The following is a 21946-nucleotide window of genomic DNA, read 5'->3' on the forward strand; positions in this document are numbered from 1 at the left end:
AATGTCTTACCAATATAAAGGCATGTTAGGCCATAATGAATTGGGACTCAAACCCAACTCTTATCATTATGGTGCATCAGGATTTGATCCCGATGTCTTACCCTCAATCAATGGTATAATAGGCTAAACAATATTGAGATTCATTCTCAAGCCTTAATTCCAATCACATGCCAAGAAAGTTGTACACAATTAATTTGCAACTTAGCAAATCAAATTAGCTTTCTTAAATAAGTAAAATCTCAAATCAGCATAAAGCTTTATCAATTATTTGTAGCATTTATATGAAATACAACCGTTTGTAGGCAGAATATTTCTTCTAAATTCTATTAGAGTTTAAATGGATCATAAAATTATTGTCATTATATTTATTGAGTTTCTCTCAAAAATATTGTTGTTTTCGGGGTATACCCTACCTATTGGATTTGATTTAACGCCATGACTTTCCTTCACTCAATTCAACCAAGCAATTAGTGAATAAATTTATCAAAAGTACACCATATAGGTAACAACACATATATAGTATTAATACATAAATTCAACATTTATATTACCTGAAAAGTGACATTATAGGTAACAACTTACCAATTGTAGCTTGTGCATCATTCATATAAAATATTTGAAAATTTACATGTGGTCTTTGATGCAATAAGTCTACTTCAAGATGAATGTGATATGACGGGAATATTAAGGAAAATAATGTATCAAATAGAATAATAGTACTATTAGTTACCATGCACTTTTGTGGAAACTAAGTATTATGCTCTCTAGAAAAACAAAAAGATATAGTCATCGCCCTCATTTATGATATTTTCAAAAAAAAAATTAATATGAATACCTTTTATTGTCAGAAGTTAATAATTCTCATTTATGTCCTGATCATTAAGATGATTTTCTTTTATATATCAGTTGAGGACTGCTTCTAATTGATAACAATTATCATAAATAAAGGGGGGAAATCACCATCCAAGGTGACAACAAGTCTAGCCAAATTCTCGGCAATAATCAACAACTCAAAGAACAAAGGAGTAGTAAATATGCATTGCATACTCTTTATACGTTCACAGTCTTGTTGCTATTAGGCATAGATAATTTTATTTTGATCAAAACAGGAATCTAACAATCCAAATAATTCATACCACTAGGCTTATAAATGAAAAGTATAATTATTGTGATACGAACAAAGTTAATATTTCAACGTTAGGATGAATTACAAAAACTTGGCTAAGCATGATATAATCAGTAATAGTTTTCACACAAAATCCTGTATATAACCAAAGAGTTAACAACCCAAATTGAAACATATTACCTAGTTATTGCAATTGGCAGCACTGCAAACTTTTTTAACTTCGATGAGAAAATCAAATTCAATTTTAGGGTAAAAAATAGAGACTAATTCGTGCTGATAACGTGTTATGAAATATAACTCAAAGTAACAATATGGAACAAGGAAATAAAGCAATTTAGTAAAACATGAACAAGAAATGGAGATAGAGAGAAGGGAGAGATTTTCTTCTTCAATTGTGTATTTTTCTATCTATTACAAGGCCTTTATATAGGCATAAAAAGTAAAGAAAATATGTCATTGAACATATAAAATATGTCATTGAATATGTCATTAAGCATTTGAGATGAAGATCATGGAAGAAGAGTAGACATCCACCATAATGTGATATTTATCATAACATCTACTTCGTTTTCGCTTTTGTTTTCTGTTTCGCGGGGTTGGGGGGAGATAAGAAAGGGTTACCAAAATTGGGGTTAATTTAATATACTTGTTGTTGCGACCAAAAACACTCACGCAAGTGCACGTGATCGTCAAATAATAGAGTAGTGAGTAAAGTATCGTTCCCACGAATACTTATGATTAACTGTTGACTAATTCAAACTCAATTAATTTGTCTATTCAAGAGGGTTTTTTTCACAAATTAGATATGTAATTGTTTTACTACCTAATTACCAAACAATAATCTAACTAGAGCAATTAACCAAACAAATAACAATTCCGAGTAACAAACAGTAGGAGAGGATATTCCAGGGTCACAGGCTAATTAACAATCGTGTTATGTTCTTAGCTTAAAATGACTAATAGATTTACCTGAATTGTTGATTGACAGGGTTAATGTTACTCATAAGAATCTGTCGAGTCCTTACTCGCCTATTCAAGTTAACTCAATGCCTATATGTCTATGGAATTAAGATTAACAAGAATGCATTTACAATTCCTGTATTTCAACCAAGCAAGGCAATTGGGTATATGTTTATCCCAATTGCTAATCCGTTCTCCGAGGCCCGGGTTCAAGAACTTGCTCTATTTAATTCTATATGCAATCTAAAGTTCCCACTTTCGAGTTCAACTAAAGATTCGTAGATAGTATTTCACTGTTAGCTACTCAGCAAAATAACTAAAAGCAGAATTAAATAAACAACCCAAGATGATAAACCGACTTTGTCAAATTAAACTTCAAACAACAACATTCATGTTTCACCCATGACCCTAGAACAATGGGTTTTAACTACTCATACTAGTGTTCATCACAAATAGGTTCAATTTCATCCCAAATAGTAAAAACCAAGAGAAGAAAAGAAGAACTTGATGGTCAAATCTCCTCCTTGCCTCTTGCCTCTCTATTTCTTGCACTAGACTCCCCAAAACTTCCTTGGGCGAGCTTGACTTTATATAGGTTAAGTGGGTTTTCCTCCAGATTTCCAATTTTGCCCCTAAATAATTCTTCCCGAAATTTGGACTAGCGCGACCGGGCACCTGGACGCGCATCTGGCCGCGCTAGTTGGCTGAGGATTCTGTCTTGGACGCGCTAAAAGTAGCGCGGGCGCGCACCTGGGCGCGCATGTCCAGTTTTCTGTTTCATCGTTTCTTTTCCTCGTCTTCAAGCGTACTCAGATCCGAGGAGTCTTTCTTGCTCCAAAATGGTTCCAATCACACTTTTAAGGCATCACATAGGCTCCTCAACCTGAAATGTATACAATTCACAATTAGATCCTATTTTCATTAATTAACCATATTATGATATTGGAATATAGTCAAGTAGAAGCATAAACAATCGCCAAATTACCTAGATTTAGCCTATTATCACTTGTCGTGCAGTATGACTATGAACCAACCTAATTGGCAACCAACAATGAATACCGCTAACAAACAGGAAACAACTTTCATGTGGCATTGAACAAAACTCAGTCTCCTCCTAATTTAGTTCACCAAATGATATTGCAATTAATACAATAATTATGTCAGCCACATTTAAAGTATATATCTGAGATATGCATGTGGTTCTTGGTTGTACTTTGTTTTACGTAGAAAATTAAATTCCAGCAACCAGGGGCAGACCTACGTTGGATCAAGCAGATTAAGCTTAATTCGCTTCGTCAAAAAAAATTATTATTTACATGTAGAAATTCACTGTGAAATATGATATGTAAACCACATTAACCAACTTAACACAATCATGAAAGGTAGCCCAGTGAAACTCATATTACGGGGAAGTGCACGGTTAGCCATTAATAACACATATATTTATTTTTAAGTTACTATTTAAAATATTTTTAGTCTTTAGTCACTGCTTTAATAAACTTTAACTGTCCGGACGAAAATACCCTTCTGCTCATGTCCTTAACTTTTGAACTTAACTTCAGCACTTCAGGATTACATGTCCTTAACTTTTGAACTTGTAACTCTAAGTTCAGGACTTCAGGACTACATGTCCTTAACTTTTGAACTTGTAACTGTAAGTTCAGGACTAAGGTGTGTTTGGTATGAAGGAAAATATTTTTCGGAAAATGTTTTTCAATTTTCCCATATTTGGTTGGCTTAAATGTTTTGAAAAATATTTTCCTTATCAACTCATTTTCCTCCAATTGGAGGAAAATATTTTCCTTATCAAGAGAAGGGAAAATATTTTTCAAAACTCCGTCTTAACCTTCCCCCTTTCTCCAAAAAAGGTTTTTTTTTTCAAATTTCAGTTTTTCCGTTACCGCCCACCCTACTACCCCTCCATTCCCTCCCCCGCAAAAAAAAATTTACTTTTTTTCGTAATTTCAAATTTCTACTTTTTCCATTTTTCTGCCCCCCCACCCCCCGCCCCTGTTCCCCCACCCCACCCCCACCCCCCGAAAAAAATATTTTTTAAATATATTTTTTATTTTTAGTTTTTTTAATTTATCGGTGTAAAGGTTCAAAATTTTACAAGTTCCAAAGTTATGAGTTCGGAGGTTTATGTGTTTGGAAGTTTACGGGTCTAGAAATTATAAAGTTTACGGGTTCGAAATTCCGCAGTTTCGAAAGTTTATGAAATTTGTGGATTCGGAAGGTTGTTAGTTTAAAAGTTTATGACTTCATGTTTATTATATCTAAATTATTTATGAATACTCTTGAGAAGTCATTTTCCTTAATTTACGTACCAAATACCGGAAAATGAATAAGATTACTACTTGTTTTCCAAGAAAACGGAAAACATTTTCCGTTATACCAAACACACCCTAAGTATCCTTAACTTTTGAGTTTGTTAGTCTAAGTTCAGGACATATTGTCTTAACTTTTGAACTTGTAAATGTAAGTTCAGGACCTATTGTCCTTAACTTTTAAGCTTCTTAGCCTAAGTTCAGGACCTATTGTCCTTAACTTTTGAGCTTGTTATAAGTTTAGGACCAATTGTCCTTATCTTTTGAACTTGTAATTCTAAGTTCAGGACCAAGTGTCCTTAACTTTTGAACTTGTAACTGTAAGTTCAGGATCCATAACGTAGCAGAAAATCAAACGTTATTTGTATCTTTTCACAAAAAAAAAATAATAATTGCAATTTACATCTAAGATTGATGTCAAATTACACAACAGAAAGCTAATAACAAAAAGAAACAACTAAAAAAATAAAAGACTACAGAACCTAACCAACCAAAAGAAAAAGAAAAAGAAATAAAGTTGGAGAAATGGTCTGCAACGCCGATGAAGTGGTCTGCCTTTGGGTTTAGAAAGTGGAATGAAGTTGGGGAAGAACTTACTGCATGGAGAAGAGAAGTAACGAGTTTGGGAAATTTTGGTCAGGAGAAAGGGTTTTGAAATTTTGATAGAGGATTTGGGAAGGAAAAGAGATAGAAGAAAGGGTAACTTCGTCTTTTCATATCAATTTTAATATAGTAGTGGCTACTTTTGATCAATATTAAAAATATTGGATAAAAAGTAAATACCACTTTAAAAAATGGCTACCCACGCCATTTCTAATCATATTACACCATAAAGCCCCCCATAAAAAGTATTTCGTTAGGTATCAGCAGAGTCCTTAAAAACAACACTAGTAGTCACTCATTAATTCTCTGTCTTTTTAAAATTCCAATCATAAATTCATAAAAATGAAAACATTTCTTTTCCCTACAATTTTTTTTTTCTCAGCCACTAGGAATCAAATAGATGCAGCAGGGTCCAAAATTAAGGTATTCGCTATCCCCCATCACAAAAATAAACCTTTAGAAAATGTAAAGGGCTCATAGATTCATATAATAATTAAAAATCCCAAAAAAATTGTCCCATAAACTGAGGTTGCTAATTTTCAACTAAAACAACTGAGAAAAGCGACAATCCTAAAACAAGACTATAGTCGTTTGGTAGGATATATAAGAATAATGCGGAATAAAGTGTATTAGTAATGCAGGGATTAGTAATGCATGGGTTAGTAATGCAAGTATTGGTTATGCAGATATTATTTCTTATCTACTGTTTGGTATGGTGTATTAAAAATTATAATGCATTGCATAATGATTAAGAAAAATAATTGTTTACAAAAATGTGCTCCATATTCTCTAGTTTTAAAGGACTTTAAGGACAATTTTATCTTTAACTATACTAATGCATGCATTAATAGGTTTTCTATGCATTACTTATACATAGGATAATACCAAGTATGATGTATAACTAATACGGGGTCGTTTGGTATGAGGTATAAGAAGGTATAGTATTGGTATAAAAGATTAATATCACCTTAATACTTTGTTTGGTTAGCAAACCTGGTATAAGTTAACCCGGGATTAAAATTAGTACCTGGAATAACTTATACCTTGTAGAGGGTAGAGTAATTAGTGTCACGATAACTTATACCTTCTTTTAAGAAATTATGCAATTGTCATTCTTAATACAACATACCAAAAAGTGGATAAAAAATAATCCCAGGATAACTAATCCAGCATAACTAATCCCAGCATTACTTATAACTAATCCAGCATAACTAATCCCAGCATTACTTATCCCGGCATAAGCCGTATTCACACCATACGACCCCTACAAGTATTAGTTATACACAAGTTCTAAAAATGTACCAAACAAGGTATTAGTAATGCACAGAGCTAATGCTTGCATAATTTTTCTAATACCTCCTACCAAACGACCCCTAAAATGTGTTACAATGTACATATTACACAAACAACAATTGCTTCTCTTTTTACACAGAAAGGTCAGCCCACAACCAGCACATCCAATTGTGCAAGCAAAAATGTAGCATCAGCCCTATTCCTCGGCCAAATTTCCATATTGCCATGGATTGAAGTCCACGGATTTAACATCTTCTATATCAATGTTGCCTGAAGCATCAGCCGTTGTCCAATGCTCGGTGTACTTGCCATTGTACTGGTAGATTTCCAAGTCACCCCATGGTGTTGGTGCAATTTCATCGGTCATATCAAACCATCTTGGTTTGAATTCATGTCCTTGTGCCTCTCTGTTTCTCTTTTCAGCTCTCTGCCTCTCCTCCAAACTAAAGAGATACAGAACGGCAAAGCAAGCATCTTAGAATCAGAAGGAAACAGAATGAATGAATGAAAGGATTAAGTTTACCATTGAGGCTTATCAACCAATTATCATCTCAACTCTATCTCTCAACTTTCAATACATTTGTATACTCGTAAATTATACATAGATGATACTAAGAGAGATTTGATAGTTTGAGGCATGATCCAAGGAGTAACTGAGGGCATTCAAGAACGCTAACTTCACTTTTATGACCCTAGAGTAAATCGGTATACATGTTATGTGAGAAATATAAGAGCATAGCAAAGGGAAAGGGAAAAAGAGAAACCTGCTCTTTTCAGCACCAGCTTTGGATAGGTCCCCTTCTTCAAGTGCAGCTCTATCGGGGCTCAACCGAGAATCGGATGCTAACAACTTCTTGGGAGCAGTATCGAAACTGTTTATTTTATGCGCAAAATAGGGGTACTGAAATTTGTCATTTTCAGGAGCAGCAGCAACTCGCCAAACCTGCTGACAGGTTAATAGTTAGCCACATGTCCATGTCAAGCAATATTTAATTGCCACATAACTGCAACAAAGCAAGAGGATTTTCTGATGTGTAGCGATATGCACATGCCTTTACAGGAAACTAATTAAGTAGGACTTGTTGGAGGGAGCAGGTAATAGTTGCAAATCCTTACTCACGATTAGACAAGTTTTAGCAGGACTTGACACCAGAAAACACACTAATAATACTAAGTGCAAAATAATAAACGATAGGCTGTAAGTACTTGAAAAATATTGACCTCAGCAACTAACTCACAAAATAATAATCAATAGGATTTAAGTACTCGAACAACATGACCTTAGCAGTTAACTCATGCATATGCAAGCATGAAATATAATCACAAACTTAAGAATCAGACTTAAAAGCCAGATCTACCTTTTGCCCCAGGCTTTGCTCTAAGTGGTAAGAGCAGAACATGTCATGTATGGGTTAGGTACACGTCACGAATTCAAATTTTGTCACAAGCAAAAACCTGATATTTAAGTGGAGAAGGACAGAGCAGTGAGCATATTATCTACTGCGTTTCAAACCATGTGCCACTGGCCTCGGAAAATTCTTGGTTATTAAAGAAAAGTCAGATCCACTTTACATGGAGCTTCCATACCATCAAATGAATCCACAAATAAATGAAATAAGGTTCTAAGCAAAAAATGAATAAAGCCTGCAAAATTTCTCTTTCTGAATTATCTTTTGTAGTTTATTCGTTTCTTTTTCTTTCTTTTTTTGACATAAATGAACTCTTTATACCGACTGATGGCGACTTTGACTAAACTAGAGGTCCTTCTCACGTCTTATCTCCCAAAGATATAAGGTATAATCGAGTTAAGAGTGCATCAAATCATAGAATAGCTTTTTGTTACCAGCCATTTATAAAACAAAATTTTGGAATTTCATCCCTGAAAAAAAATAAGAACATATGATATCACACTTTAAGATGCCATCATACATGAACTTCTATAGTCCATTAGAGCATAGGAGTATTTGTTTTTGCAACTTATCAAATTAACATTGGCATATGATAGAACAAAATTCCATTCAATGAGAAAAGCTGGCCAGACATTAACCTCTTTTAGCTCTGTGCCAGGAAGAGGCTCACCCTCCATGTCACAGGGTTGGTAACTCATTGACTCATTCCATTTTCCAGTCATCAGTATCTTAGGTTCCTCATTAGCATTATAAACATACCCATCAACCTCATACCGTCCAGCCCTGCACCCAAAAAGCAACTTTATCGATAACCAATAGTAGGTTGGAAATACTGGTGATTGAATATTAAAGCATGCTGCAAAACATTTTATACGCATTTCCGCATCCGACAGTTATTAGTCGTGACAAAAATTAACGAGGAAGATGTGATGCCTTCAAATGAAAAGATAGCAAAAATTATGTCCAGTTCATATAGAAGCACCGTAAGAATCATGAAAATCAGAGAAGAAAATAATATATAGAAGTTCAAGCCAAAGGTTTGTAGCAGTAAAAACCATATGGGCTTGAGAGTCGCTGGACGGCAAAAAGAAAAGGGGTAACTTTCCTTGTTTTAAGCAACGGAAAAGAACCAAAGTTCAGATGAGGTATTAAGATAGGCTTATATACCATAACCATGTAATCAAGCAGTAAAAGTAGAACTTTCTGGTCTTTTTGTTATCACATCATATATGTGATAACAAAAGAAAAGGCCCAACAGAAATAAATATGAAAAAGAAGCGCAAGAAAATTTGGTAATATAGTTAAGAGGAGACGCCAACATACCCAAACCAACCACAAGCTTGGAAATAGAGCACCGCTTTGTCCCCGGTTGTCTGATTTGTCATGATCATTTCCCCAGGCGAATCAACCCAGGTTCGTCCAAATATTAAATTATTAACCTTTGTGGGAGGGGGAACCAAATCCAAGACAACACCATCTCTCTTAAGGGTCACACGTGTCCTGAATACGAATAAAGAACAAGAATTTCTAGTGTTACAAATTTATTGAGATGTAGATAAGTTAATTGCAGTAATAGAGAATAAAAAGCTCCAATACAGAGTTAATATATTCTTAATCAACATCTACTTTGGAGCCTATTGAAATTCAACAAATCGATATAAAAGAACAGAAAAGAAATCTTTCTAGGTCAGATATCAATGAAGAAACTACATGAACGGAACAAAGCTCAATTATATTCAAAGATATATTCTCTAGCTCTATACAAACATTGTAGCCATCTAAGTTGCTCGAACTAGGGTGCGGGTATCCGATACGGGCACGGATCCGATTGAGGGATTCAGCAAAATCTAAATTTTAAGATTTGTGGGTGCAGATCCAAGTATGGATACGGGTACGGCGATTCAGCTAAGAAAATTCAAAATTATAAAAAATAGAGCTATATGGATATTATAAATTTTGAGAGATATTATGTGAAAAACTTACATGTATATTGTGGAATTCTATCTTTCATTCTTCAAGATGCACATTGTTCTTCCATTCTCCTACGAATAAAATAAAATAGCAACTAAATTTTAAAAGTATATTACAATAGAATAAATATAATTAACTTTTTCAAAAAAAATAGAATAAATATAATTAAAAAAATCAAATATAAAGTGAAAGAAAGAATTAACCTTTTATCCGAGAACAAGAATGGCACAACTCTTGAAAAAAGGAATGTAACTTGTATTGTAAAAATAAGATCTTAAACAAAGTGAAAGTGTGAAATTAGAATTCTAAAATTTAAGAAATAAACAAAAGACATTCATTTCATCCACAATTTAGCTATTAATAATTAGTGAATTACATGACTAATCAATAGTTCAATACATCAAGTAGAAATCACCCTTTAACCAAAAACAATAGAACATTTAAACTTATCTAACTAAAACCCGACAAAGCATAGTCAAGTTAACTACTCTTAGGCCCTAGCTTTCCTCCACAACTTCTTTGAAAGACCACTCTTTCCAATTGAGGTTCATCCATTGATAGCTCGATTAAAACCATCAATTGTCTTATCAATATCAAATTGATTTCCACCTAAAGTAACATTAAATTAAAAAGAATAGATATATTAGAAAGTTTTCATGAAAAGGAAAAAGAGTTATGCAAAATAAATAATTGAGAAAAATATCAAATAAAAAAATGTATACATACCAAATCCCAATACTTGCATGGTCCACTTGTATATTTTTCTTTCTTGCGAGAGAGCAACCATAGATTATAGGGTACAAAAACCAAATCTTCAGCTCTGGCAGTTGCATATTTGTTTCTCTTAATGTTGTGAATCAAAGAATAAGTGCTCCAATTTCTTTCACAACAATAGGAAGAAGCCGGTTGAGTAAGCAACTTGTAAGCTAAGCTTTGCAAGAGTGGAGCCGAGACACCATAATTTGCCTACGGAAAAAGAGGATCTTCATACATCATAACCTCAATCACATGAGACTCACTAAAATAATCACCCCACTACAAAATGCTCCATACTCCAATGAGAATTGCTTCATTTCATTGTCCTTAAAGTATTTTCGAAAGCATTTGACTCTATTCATTGAGATTTCTTGATCTTAGCTTGCCTTCGAATTCCATTTTCACCTATGCCATGATTCGTCATAGTATTTTGGAACCAAAGACAGTGCCAAACAATGCAAAGGGGTATTACTTTTGTTTCACCTAGCTACAAGAATCTCATGAATTACATCAAAAAACTTGATTGGCCGGAAATGAGATCATTCCCCTTGTGCTCAAAGATAATTTTCTTAACTTTTTCAATCATTGTATCCCACATATGATAAATGAGATGCAATTTCGGATTATCAAGATCGGCACTTCTAAGCATATCTACTATAGGTTTTGTAAACTTCATAAAGTAACCAATGTTATTCCACCATCTATTATAAGGGATTTTATTTTACGTGTTTTAGCTTCAAGTCCTGCATCCCCCCTATAATGCTTCCATTCATCATCCATCACCATCTTCTTTAATGACAATTTCCCTGTCTGAACACGAATGGTCATAATAATGTGTGAAACAGATCTTGTTTCGGCAATTTTCAATTAACACAAATTGAAATGCTTTTGAAAAATTGCAAGTGATATGTCATGATTCACAACAAAGTTCTTCAAATTACTCATTTTGACCAAGTAACTTTAATATCCATTTGCAATTTGCAAACTGAGTTGATCTTTTCGAAGGTTGACACATACTTTTCAACGCTAGATTTAAATAATGGACAGCACAATAAGTCCAAAATACATGAGGAAATGTTTGCTCCACGGTAGATTCTACCAGAAAATTTCATGTTACGTGCGTTATCCGTAATAACTTGAACAACATTATCCGAACCTACATTTTCTATTGCTTTAATAAACAATTTAGCAATATATTCCCCTTAAAAATATTGGCCCCCCACTAGATGATGCCATTATATTTATTAAAGGTCATCTCTTAATGTCGGACCATCCATCAGAACAAATCGACAACCTTTTCTTTTTCCTTGTATCTTTAATTGGTTGCAACTTTCTAGCAATGTTAGTCTTTCCCGGAGCTAAAAGAGTTGTTCTTAACTTATTATATGGGGGAATATCACCGGGAATAGAATTTTCAGCTAGAAATTGTGAATATTTTTGAAATAGGGAGATCTGGCAAGATTAAATGATAGACTTGATGCGTAAAACATTCAAGCCACTAGTATTTCTTTTATAGATGCTGAAGGATTTTCTATAGCTCCACCCTCGGACCCTTTCTTTTTCTCCGTTGTAGTAAATCAGTCCCCTTCGGAAGAGATACATAATCAGTTTTCTTTCTTGCATCAACTTGAATGGATTCTTTCAAGTCGATGCAAGAAAGAAAGTTGGTTATGTATTTCTTCTGGAGGGGACTAATTTACTACAACGGAGAAAAAGAAAGGGTCCAGAGGGTGGAGCTATAGAGAAATCCTTCGGTATCTATGAAAGAAATACATAAATTAGCCGCTCAAATGTTTTACGCATCAGGTCTATCGTTTAATCTTGCAAGATCTACCTATTTCAAAAAATATTCATAATTTCTAGATGGAAATCCAACCCCCCCCCCCCCATAATAGGTTGAGAACAAATCTTTTGGCTCAAGGGAAGACTAACATTGCTAGAAAGTTGCAACCAATTAAAGATACATGGAAAAAAAGGGATGTCGATTTGTTTGGATGGATGGTCCGACATTAAGAGACGACCTTTAATAAATATAATGACATCATCTAGTCGGGGACCAATATTTTTAAATTCAATAAATTCTAGTGGGGTCGTAAAGGATGGGGAATATATTGCTAAATTATTTATTGAAACAATAGAAAATGCAGGTCCGGATATTTTTGTTGAAGTTATTACGAATAACGCAAGTAACATGAAATTTGTCGATTCTACCATGGAGCAAACATTTCCTCATATATTTTGGACTCCCTGCCAATAGTTTTAAATTCAATAAATTCTAGTGGGGTCGTAAAGGATGGGGAATATATTGCTAAATTATTTATTGAAACAATAGAAAATATAGGTCCGGATATTTTTGTTGAAGTTATTACAAATAACGCAAGTAACATGAAATTTGTCGATTCTACCATGGAGCAAACATTTCCTCGTATATTTTGGACTCCCTGTGTTGTTCATTGTTTAAATCGATCGTTGAAAAGTATGTGACAACCTTCGTAAGGATCAACTCACTTTACAAATTGCAAATGGATATTAAAATTACTTGGTCAAGTAAGTAATTTGAAGAACTTTGTTGTGAATCATGAAATGGCACTTGCAATTTTTCAAAAGCATTTGAATTTGTGCTTACTGAAAGTTGCCGAAACAAGATTTGTCTCACACATTATTATGACCACTCATGTTTAAACAGTAAAACAGTCATTAGAGAAGATGGTGATGGATGATGAATGACAGCATCATAGGGACGATAAGGGACTTGAAGCTAAAGCATATGAAATAAAATCCCTTATAATGGATGATGAATGATGGGATAGCATTGATTACTTTTTGAAGGTTATGGAACCTATTGTAGATATGCTTAGAAGTGCCGATCTTGATAATCCGAAATTGCAACTCATTTATGATATGTGGGATACAATGATAGAGAAAGTTAAGAAAATTATCTGTGAGCACGAGGGGAAGGATCTCATTTCCGGCCAATCAAACTTTTTTGAAACAATTCATGAGATTCTTGTAGCTAGGTGGAACAAAAGTAACACTCATTTACAATGTTTGGCACACGCTTTGGTTCCAAAATACTATCACAAATCATGGCTTCAAGGTGAAAATAGAATTCGAAGGCAAGCTACTTTGAAGATCAAGAAATCTCAATGAATAAGGTCAAATGCTTTCAGAGATACTTTAAAGATAATGAAATGAAGCAAGTCTCATTGAAGTATGGAGCATTTTGTAGTGGGGTGGTTTATTTTAGTGAGCCTCATATGATTGAGGCTATGATGTATGAGGATATTCTTTCTTGGTGGGCGAATCACCGTGTCTCGGCCCCTCTTGCAAAACTTAGCTTACAAGTTGTTTACTCAATCAGCTTCTTCCTCTTATTGTGAAAGAAATTGGAGCTCTTATTCTTCGATTCACAACATCAAGAGAAACAAATTTGCAACTTCAAGAGCCGAAGATTTGGTTTTTGTACACTATAACCTACGGTTGCTCTCTCGCAAGAAGGAAAAATATACAAGTGGACCGAGCAAGTATTGGGATTTGGGTATATGTATACTTTTTTTTATTTGATAATTTTCTCGATTATTTATTTTGCATAACTCTTTTTTCTTTTCATGAAAACTTTCTAATATATCTATTCTTTTTAATTTAATGTTACTTTAGGTGGAGATCAATTTGATATTGATAAGATAATTGATGGTTTAATCGAGCTATTAATGGATGAACCTCAATTGGAAGGAGTGATCTTTGGAGAAGAATTGGAAGATTTAGATGGAGTTGAAGATGTTGCAGAGGAAAGCTAGGGCTTAAAGTAGTTAACTTGAATAACTTGACTATGCTTTGTTGGTTTTTGTTAGTCAAGTTCAAATGTTCTATTATTTTTGGTAAAAGGGTGAACTTCTACTTGGTGTATTGAACTATTAATTTAATTATTAATAGCTAAATTGTGGTCGAAATAAATGTCTTTTTTTACGTCTTAAATTTTAGATTTCTAATTTCACACTTTCACTTTGTTTAAGATCTTATTTTTACATTTACAACACAAGTTACATTCTTTATTTCAAGAGTTGTGTCATTCTTGTTCTTGAATAAAAGGTTAGTTCTTTTCTTCCACTTTATATTTGATTCTTTTAATTATATTATTCTATTGTAATATACTTTTAATAATTAGTTGCTATGTTGTTGTGTTCGTAGGAGAATGGAAGAACAATGGAAGAACAATGCCATCTTGAAGAATGAAAGATTGAATTCTATAATATACATGTAAGTTTTTCATAGAATATCCCTCAAAATTAATAATATCTTTATAGCTCTATTTTTTATAATTTTGAATTTTCTTAGCTGAATTCCCGCACCCGTATCCATACCTGGATCTGCACCCCCCAAATCTTAAAATTAGATTTTTTCGAATCCAACGCTCAGATCCGTACCCATATCGGATATCTACACCCAAGTTCGAACAACTTAGAAGATAACTGCAGATAAAAAGAACTATAAATTGTAAACTGTGGCAGTTACACTCACTTAATGGATATGGTCGCCTTTGTTTCGAAGACTTTTTCTTGCCTGGATGAAACTACAATAGATGAATAGTCATTTCCTCAAAAATTCAGACAACATGTAATGCCTCAATTTCCGCCTTACACAAACCAAAGCGAAGCAGATTTTCTCCAAATTGGTATATCTAGTCAGCGAGATGAAGACCCTAATTTGGACCCTCGTGATCGAGCATATGATTGTAAAGAAAACAGAGTAATCCACTTCTCCTCGACTCAGAATACGGGATTCAGATGGACTTCCTATTCTAAAAACCTAAGTTGCTCGGACTCGGGTGCAAGTATTCAAGACGGGTGCGGATCTAGAGGTTCGATCCTTCATGATCTGAATTTTAAGATTCGGGAATACGGATCCAAGTATGGATACAGGTGTGGAGATTCGGCTAAAAATAATTCAGATATCTAAAAATAGAGTTATAAAAATATGTCTAAATTATGAGAGATTATATGTAAAGAACTTACAGGGTGTTTCGAGAAGGAGAAAATATTGATCAAAAGGCGAATCCGAGAAGGAAATACAAGGAAAAGAACTGACATAGAAATTTTTATATACTAGGTATTCCATTTTCTCCAATTTCACCCTAGCTTTCGTTTTTATTTCAGAAATGGTTATATCTGCCCCAAATTTCTCCGTCGGTTTTGGTCAACGTGCCCAAAATCGGTTGACCAGATCCAGTACGGACCACCCCCCCCCCCCAATCCATGTCGTGTCGACACGGGTGCGGCACCAAAAGTGAAGAGTTCGAGCAACTTAGCTAATAACTACATCACATCCATATTTCAGGTATACATCAATACTTCAAAACTTATACATTTGTCATTGACATTGTAGAAACTTATTCTTAACAACTATCAGGTACAAAGCAAGGAAAGCAGCAAGGAGAAAACAAAAACCTAAAATTATGATTTGATAAGAATTGCAGTTAAAACGTCACCATTTGGACTCAATGAAAATAAAACAAAATTTTTGGATAAGTAAAACCAGGAAGAATGGAAGCAAAGAAAGCATACATCAATTATTACAAAGATCTCCATGCATTGACGCTGATCAACAACAAGAGCATACTACAATCTTTGCAATCTAGGAAGTAGGAAAGGTACACATGAACTAACCTTCCAACAGGATATACATCAACGGAGTTACCCAAGAATTTGGTTTTCAACTTGGAAGTCACATCATATGTGAAATGCTCATTTTCAGCATGCCCAGCACTCATTGGAGGATGATGGCTGACCTGTAGGTCGTGAAGCATTAGATTCCATCAAACAATGACACAAATGAACCAGTTTGAGCATATCCATACTAGGCTTTAATAAGATCTAGCATATTAGTTTAGCTTAATTTGCAATTGTTTAATAAAAAATGCCAACCGATGCAATATCTATTGTAAGATGTAGGACAAACCAAACACGTGACAGAGCTAAAGAAGACAGCATAAGTACCCTTCATATACCTGTTCGGAAATAAATGTGATGCCACCATGGTTGACCATTTCATAAGTCTCCCCAAGAATTGGGTTAAACGGTTTCCATGTACGTTGGTAAGCATAGTAGACTGATATTGCCCAAGATGCTGCACTAAATTTCAACAATTAATATTGAAAAGTAGAAAAGGAGTATGCAGAATTTAATCATCCATTGAATTAAACAGTTCCACTAACTTGCATATACCAATCGCATGTAAGGATCCTCGCATTCATCGGCTTTGTCTAAAAGGTGGGAATATTCCATTAACTGCCACAACAGTTCCAAACTAGAATGATAAAATGTTTGTACATTTTTCCCTAATACATTGTATACGATGTAATATTAACTAAAAGCATGTAAATCAGCTTCCACAAACCTCTGCCATTTTTTGAAGCATCGTCATGGGCTCAAATATAAGAACAGGGAGTGTTACCATTGATGTGACATCACAACCAATATACTTCTGCATCATCTTCCAGTAACTGTCTCGTTCCTTTGAGAAAGCAAAGGATCACACTCAACTTGAGAAATTAAAGATATACCAATTACCTTCTCAAACAGAAAAAATTACTAAATCATTTCTTGGTGAACATATAATAAAGGGTAAGGCCCCTCCACATTAAATGTATGAAATTGAAAGACACAAGCATTTTGAGTTCTTGACTCACATAAAGGTGCTGCGCTTATTTCTTAATTTTATAGACTATACTTTGCTGCATGACTAGCTAAAATTGGAGTATGTAATACTTTAAGAGGATGTGGGCATCTTTTTAAAAGAGCACCTGATGTGCACTACTTGCAAAGAAAAGTTTAAGAACTTCATACTGCAATACTTGCACATAGTATGAGGTATGATCGTCTCTTTGCAACTTGGTTTACTAACTTGGTTCATCGAAGTAAACATCTTCATAAAATACCGTTCAAATTTTTTGTTGCCTTTCTCAAAAAAAGAATACCATCATGACCAGCTCCATCCAAAAAAGTGGCAGAAAACAGCTCAATATGCAAGATTAAAATTTCTCTCTCTGAGTGTGATTGTGCAGTGAGGGAGAGATATTGATGGATAGAGAGCTCATGAATTATAACTACCCCCATCCAAAATTTGGAAAATGCAAAAAGAAAAAAATTTCATCAGGAAGAAATCCACATTCATGTGAAAGAAAAAAGGAGACATCGAGATAACTCACCTCCTGTTTCCATCTACCTTTTTGTGCTTCCTCTTCTCCATCTTCTTTACCTCCTTCTGGATTTATAACTTCTAGGCCTTCATATCCAAGCAATCTGGAAGAAGGAAAGGCAGTGAATGGAGCAAACAAGTTTGGTTCCTGTTAAGATAAAATCATTCACCACAGAATTATAGGGAAAATTTGAAAATAGTACTCCCTCCGTTTCAAATTAGATGCGGTAGTTTGACTCGGCACGGAGTTTAAGAAAAAAGAGAAGACTTTTGAAACGTGTGGTCTAAAAAGTTTAAGGGGTAAAAGCTTTGTGGGGCCAGGACACTTGTGTGGTTATAAAAGCTTCTCATTAAGGGTAAAATGGATAAAATGAAGAGTATAAAGTTTGAATTATATCCAACTATAGAAATGTGTCATTCTTTTTGGAACGGACTAATAAGGAAAGTGTGTCATCTAAATTGAAAAAGAGGGAGTAGAAGATAGGAATAAGAAAATGTTATCACCCATCATAAAGAGATTTCAGGGACACTTAAAACAGAAGTGGAGCAGTCTCATCCTAATCCTTCCCTAAGAAGCTGTGCTACCACCGCCCACTAGATAGTTAAATAAGTGAGAAAAGGAAAGTAACAAATTATACCAAATGCTGAAAGCGATCTGGAGTCATTATCTAAACTAAATTCTTCATGTAACACTAAACTAATACTAAAAAATACTGTAAACCAGTTAAACAAATAGATGAGCAAAGGAAAACTGTCCAAGCGAAGTGCAGGTCGGAACTCCTGAGACGAACTGTGGCACTAGTGCCCAACTTTAAGGCAGCTATGACAATTAGTACATCAAGCTTATTGTTATTTTCAATCCCATCTGCTAGATACTCTAGCAATCTGTGTTAACAAAAAAATGTGTTTCAAGTGCTTCTAGGTACACGGCTGTTAGGCAAAAAATGTGTTTCAAGTGCTTCTAGGTACACGGTTGTTAGGCTTATCCAAGGCGTATTTACGGAAGTAGCAGGGAACTTGACTATCAAGTTCAAAAAAAGCTGGCGAAGCTTGTGTCACTTTCTTACATCGAAAGAAAGGGAGATCAAAGAAGTATGGAGCCGATATGTGAAGGATCAAATCATAGAGATAACGGATCTCAAGAGGCAAAGAGAAAAAGAACCTCGAGCGACCCAGAGATTGTGGGAACTCAGTTAATCACTAGGTTATTAACCCATTCAAGAACAGTTATCGTGCTTAGGTAGTGGTTTATATATGATAAGAATAATGCATGCAAAAGCAACAAAACATTAAGGGGTCACTCGGTTGGAGAGAATAGGAACAATAATTCCAGTACACAATTTGGTATTATCTATCTTGTGCTTGGTGGGCATTTTCATTTCCAGCATAACTCATACCTTAATCTATGAATTACTTTATACAGGATACAGCATGGAATAAGTTATACGTGTATTAGCTATACCGGTACAATTCCAGCATTATAATTACATAACTAGCTTGTGAACTAATCAACCCCTAAGAGCTGTAATATAATACAACAACAACAAGCCTAGCATTTTTCCACAGGTGGGGTCTGGGGAGGGTGAGATATACGCAGCCTTACCCCTACCCTAGAAGGACGGAGAAGCTATTTCCGAAAGACCCTCGGTTGGAGAAGAGCTGTAATATATTATATCCTCAAATTTCTCTATCTAATATGCAACTACAACTATAACATAGGATGCTTAACAAGCACAAGGCATACTGTTGCATCATACATTTAATAAAGTGGAATTATAACTAAAATTAAAAAAGTTATTCCCAACTGACTAGAAGAAAGCAAAGAACGTTGTCGTGTAGCTGAGAACCTATCATCAAAAACCTCGGGAGATCAAAGAATAGACAAAATGACAAATAAAAAAAAAATCTATAAACTCTTCTTTTTATGACAGTGAGTACCTGCTACCTCCCACCAACACATGGCACATGTATTAGGTAACATTGCCCTTCAAGGCTTAGGCAGATAGGAAGAATTCACCTAATTTTGGTTTGCTTTGAACTTCATGGTTATTCTCCTACTTCATTGACTACTAGGTTACACCTTGGCTACACAAATATACAAACTCTAACAAGCCATATGAGAACAATTCTTTGAGTTCCCAAAAACTAACATGTTGTAGCCATTACGCACAATGTGAAAATTTTCTCAAAAAAAAAAAAAAAACATACAATTACGACAAGCTGTTAACTAAACAAAAATTGTTATTAAGACCAAACATTAATATTTATGAACGTAAAAGGAGTGCTACACAAGCATACCCGTTAACAGATCTGTGAAGAGCGTTACCAAACGTGGACAATCCAGAGCTCATCGTTGCAAAAAATCCCTTGTTATGATTCTTCTTTGGACTCCCCATTTCTGCTAAACCCTAAATTCAATTCCTCTCAATTAATTATCAAATTCAATTTCACAAAATCAAATTCCAATTTAGATGAGTATAAAAATTTTATTTAAAAAAATTATTTTTTTATAAACCCTAAATTGATCGATGAATGCTGATTTTGTGCCTGTATAATTTTCAACTTTCAAGTATTGTTATATGTTCTTTCTTTTTCTTGAACTTTCTATTATAAGTATTTGTCAACGCGCTATAACTTATGTGTATTGTACGCTCTCTATTGTTGCCTGAGGAAGTTGTGCGTGGAAGTCACCGTCGTGAAACGTGTAGTTTGTTTCAGTTACTATTTTGAGTCTGTTTATCCTGTTATTGATACTAGAGTCATTACTGCTACCAAAAAATCAACCTCAACTCCACCAACTGTTGCCACCACCGCAATCGATTGTAAGCAACTCCAACAACTACAAGATAAGACCGCTTCTTCAATAACCCTTTTCATAATTTATGGTTTCAAGAATTATAAATTATTCCTTATAATCATTATAATATTTATAAAAATAAATAAACCAATAAATGGTGAGTGATGATCATCACCGAGGCTCATTACATACTAAAGGTTCATTAACATACAATATATCTTTCAAGCTCGTGTCAACTGTTTCAATCATCTAACGATTGTGTCATGCTCTAAAACGTGTCTGACACCGATACTATCCGCACTTAATGAACCAATCCCATATGATAAGCCCCAATCGTATGATTCAAAATCATTTCAAAATCTATACGTTATAAACAATTATATATAATTGATGACAATTAAAATATAATCAGTATCCTTTCATATATATCGCGTATGTGTATTAGTAAAATTTGATCTTAAAGCTCCTCAATGCAGTGACATGAAGCAAAGACAGTTCGGTACGTCAAAACATGGAAGCCAAAGTTAGAAGAATCAAAGGATCACGATCGGGGTTGCCCATTCGAATCTGAAACAAGAATAACCGGAAGAATTCGCGAGGCATATAAATAATTTACTCAGTTTACTTGTAACACACATTGTAGATCACCTATCAGATTACTCATCTATCTATATTTATATATCTATATTATTATAAAAGCATGAATATAATGTCGGTTTACAAAAATAACCTTATAATATTAAGCATAATAACCCACGATAAAAGGACATAATCAGAACTCTAGATATTTGTAATCCTATTAGCTTTAGGATATAATACTATAAGTTAGGAATCCTACATGATTATCATTAGGAATCTTATTAGTATAATTAATTTAGAGTATAGAAATATAATACTAGGGTACGGATTTGCTCCAATAACTAAAGCTCCAGTAATTTTCAATACATATCTAGATGGCAGCCATGTTTCCCTATGAAAATTTAATGGCCTTGATTGCATCTTCTTTTTATCTAAACATCTAAACCATTTTTCTCATTCAAGACAATGAAAAAAAATTATTGAACCCGACATAAAGTAATGAAAAGCTCACAATACATATTTTTTTTACTTCAAATTTGAAAATCAGATTCACTAACAAAATCTCAAATATGTTACTATTGGTTTTCAAAATGGTAAACAAAGAAACAAGCTTCATAGGAAACGAAACTGAACTATAATTTTAATTATGAGTGTTATAGCGAAGAAGAAAAAGATTTTGTGTGAGTTTCTCTATCTTCTTTGTAGTCTACAATATAAATCTTTTTCTCTACAACATTTGCTCAGGTTTCTCGCCCTTGGGCTTCGACAACGTCCATGCATGTTGTCATGGAACTCGAGATGAGAAGGACTGGGTATATTTCAACTAAATTATTTATTGAAAAAAGCAAAACGAATTCCTATTCCAAGCTAGATACGGAAATGGGAGCCTACAAGTTTTTTGGATGAGCATATGGTGGTGTTCCGTTATCTT

At 34.2% G+C, this 21946-nt stretch overlaps 1 protein-coding gene across 1 annotated transcript; it reads right to left on the bottom strand.

Moving 5' to 3' along the window:
- Positions 1-6110: 6110 nt before the first annotated feature.
- Positions 6111-20383, bottom strand: LOC107774560 (oxysterol-binding protein-related protein 3C). The gene is made up of 10 exons (XM_016594129.2): positions 19938-20383; positions 17650-17743; positions 16839-16955; positions 16657-16729; positions 16450-16568; positions 16109-16230; positions 9042-9218; positions 8357-8501; positions 7074-7252; positions 6111-6752 (listed from the first exon to the last, which is right to left on the bottom strand). Exons 1-10 carry the CDS (start codon positions 20033-20035, stop codon positions 6506-6508), a joined length of 1371 nt encoding a protein of 456 aa, XP_016449615.2. The 5' UTR covers positions 20036-20383; the 3' UTR covers positions 6111-6505.
- Positions 20384-21946: the final 1563 nt, after the last annotated feature.

Source organism: Nicotiana tabacum, chromosome 3, assembly GCF_000715075.1.
Source record: "Nicotiana tabacum cultivar K326 chromosome 3, ASM71507v2, whole genome shotgun sequence".
In the NCBI taxonomy this organism is placed as follows: domain Eukaryota; kingdom Viridiplantae; phylum Streptophyta; class Magnoliopsida; order Solanales; family Solanaceae; genus Nicotiana; species Nicotiana tabacum.

What these genes read in the sequence shown, in the direction of transcription:
- LOC107774560 (XM_016594129.2), bottom strand. Translation starts at nt 20,035, where the DNA reads ATGGGGAGTCCAAAGAAGAATCATAACAAGGGATTTTTTGCAACGATG. An exon ending in CTTCACAGATCTGTTAACGG is followed by an intron (nt 17,744 to 19,937) that starts GTATGCTTGTGT and finishes TCCTTCTTCCAG; the next exon opens with ATTGCTTGGATATGAAGGCC. An exon ending in CAAGCTTGTGGTTGGTTTGG is followed by an intron (nt 8,502 to 9,041) that starts GTATGTTGGCGT and finishes TTTTGGGTGCAG; the next exon opens with GGCTGGACGGTATGAGGTTG.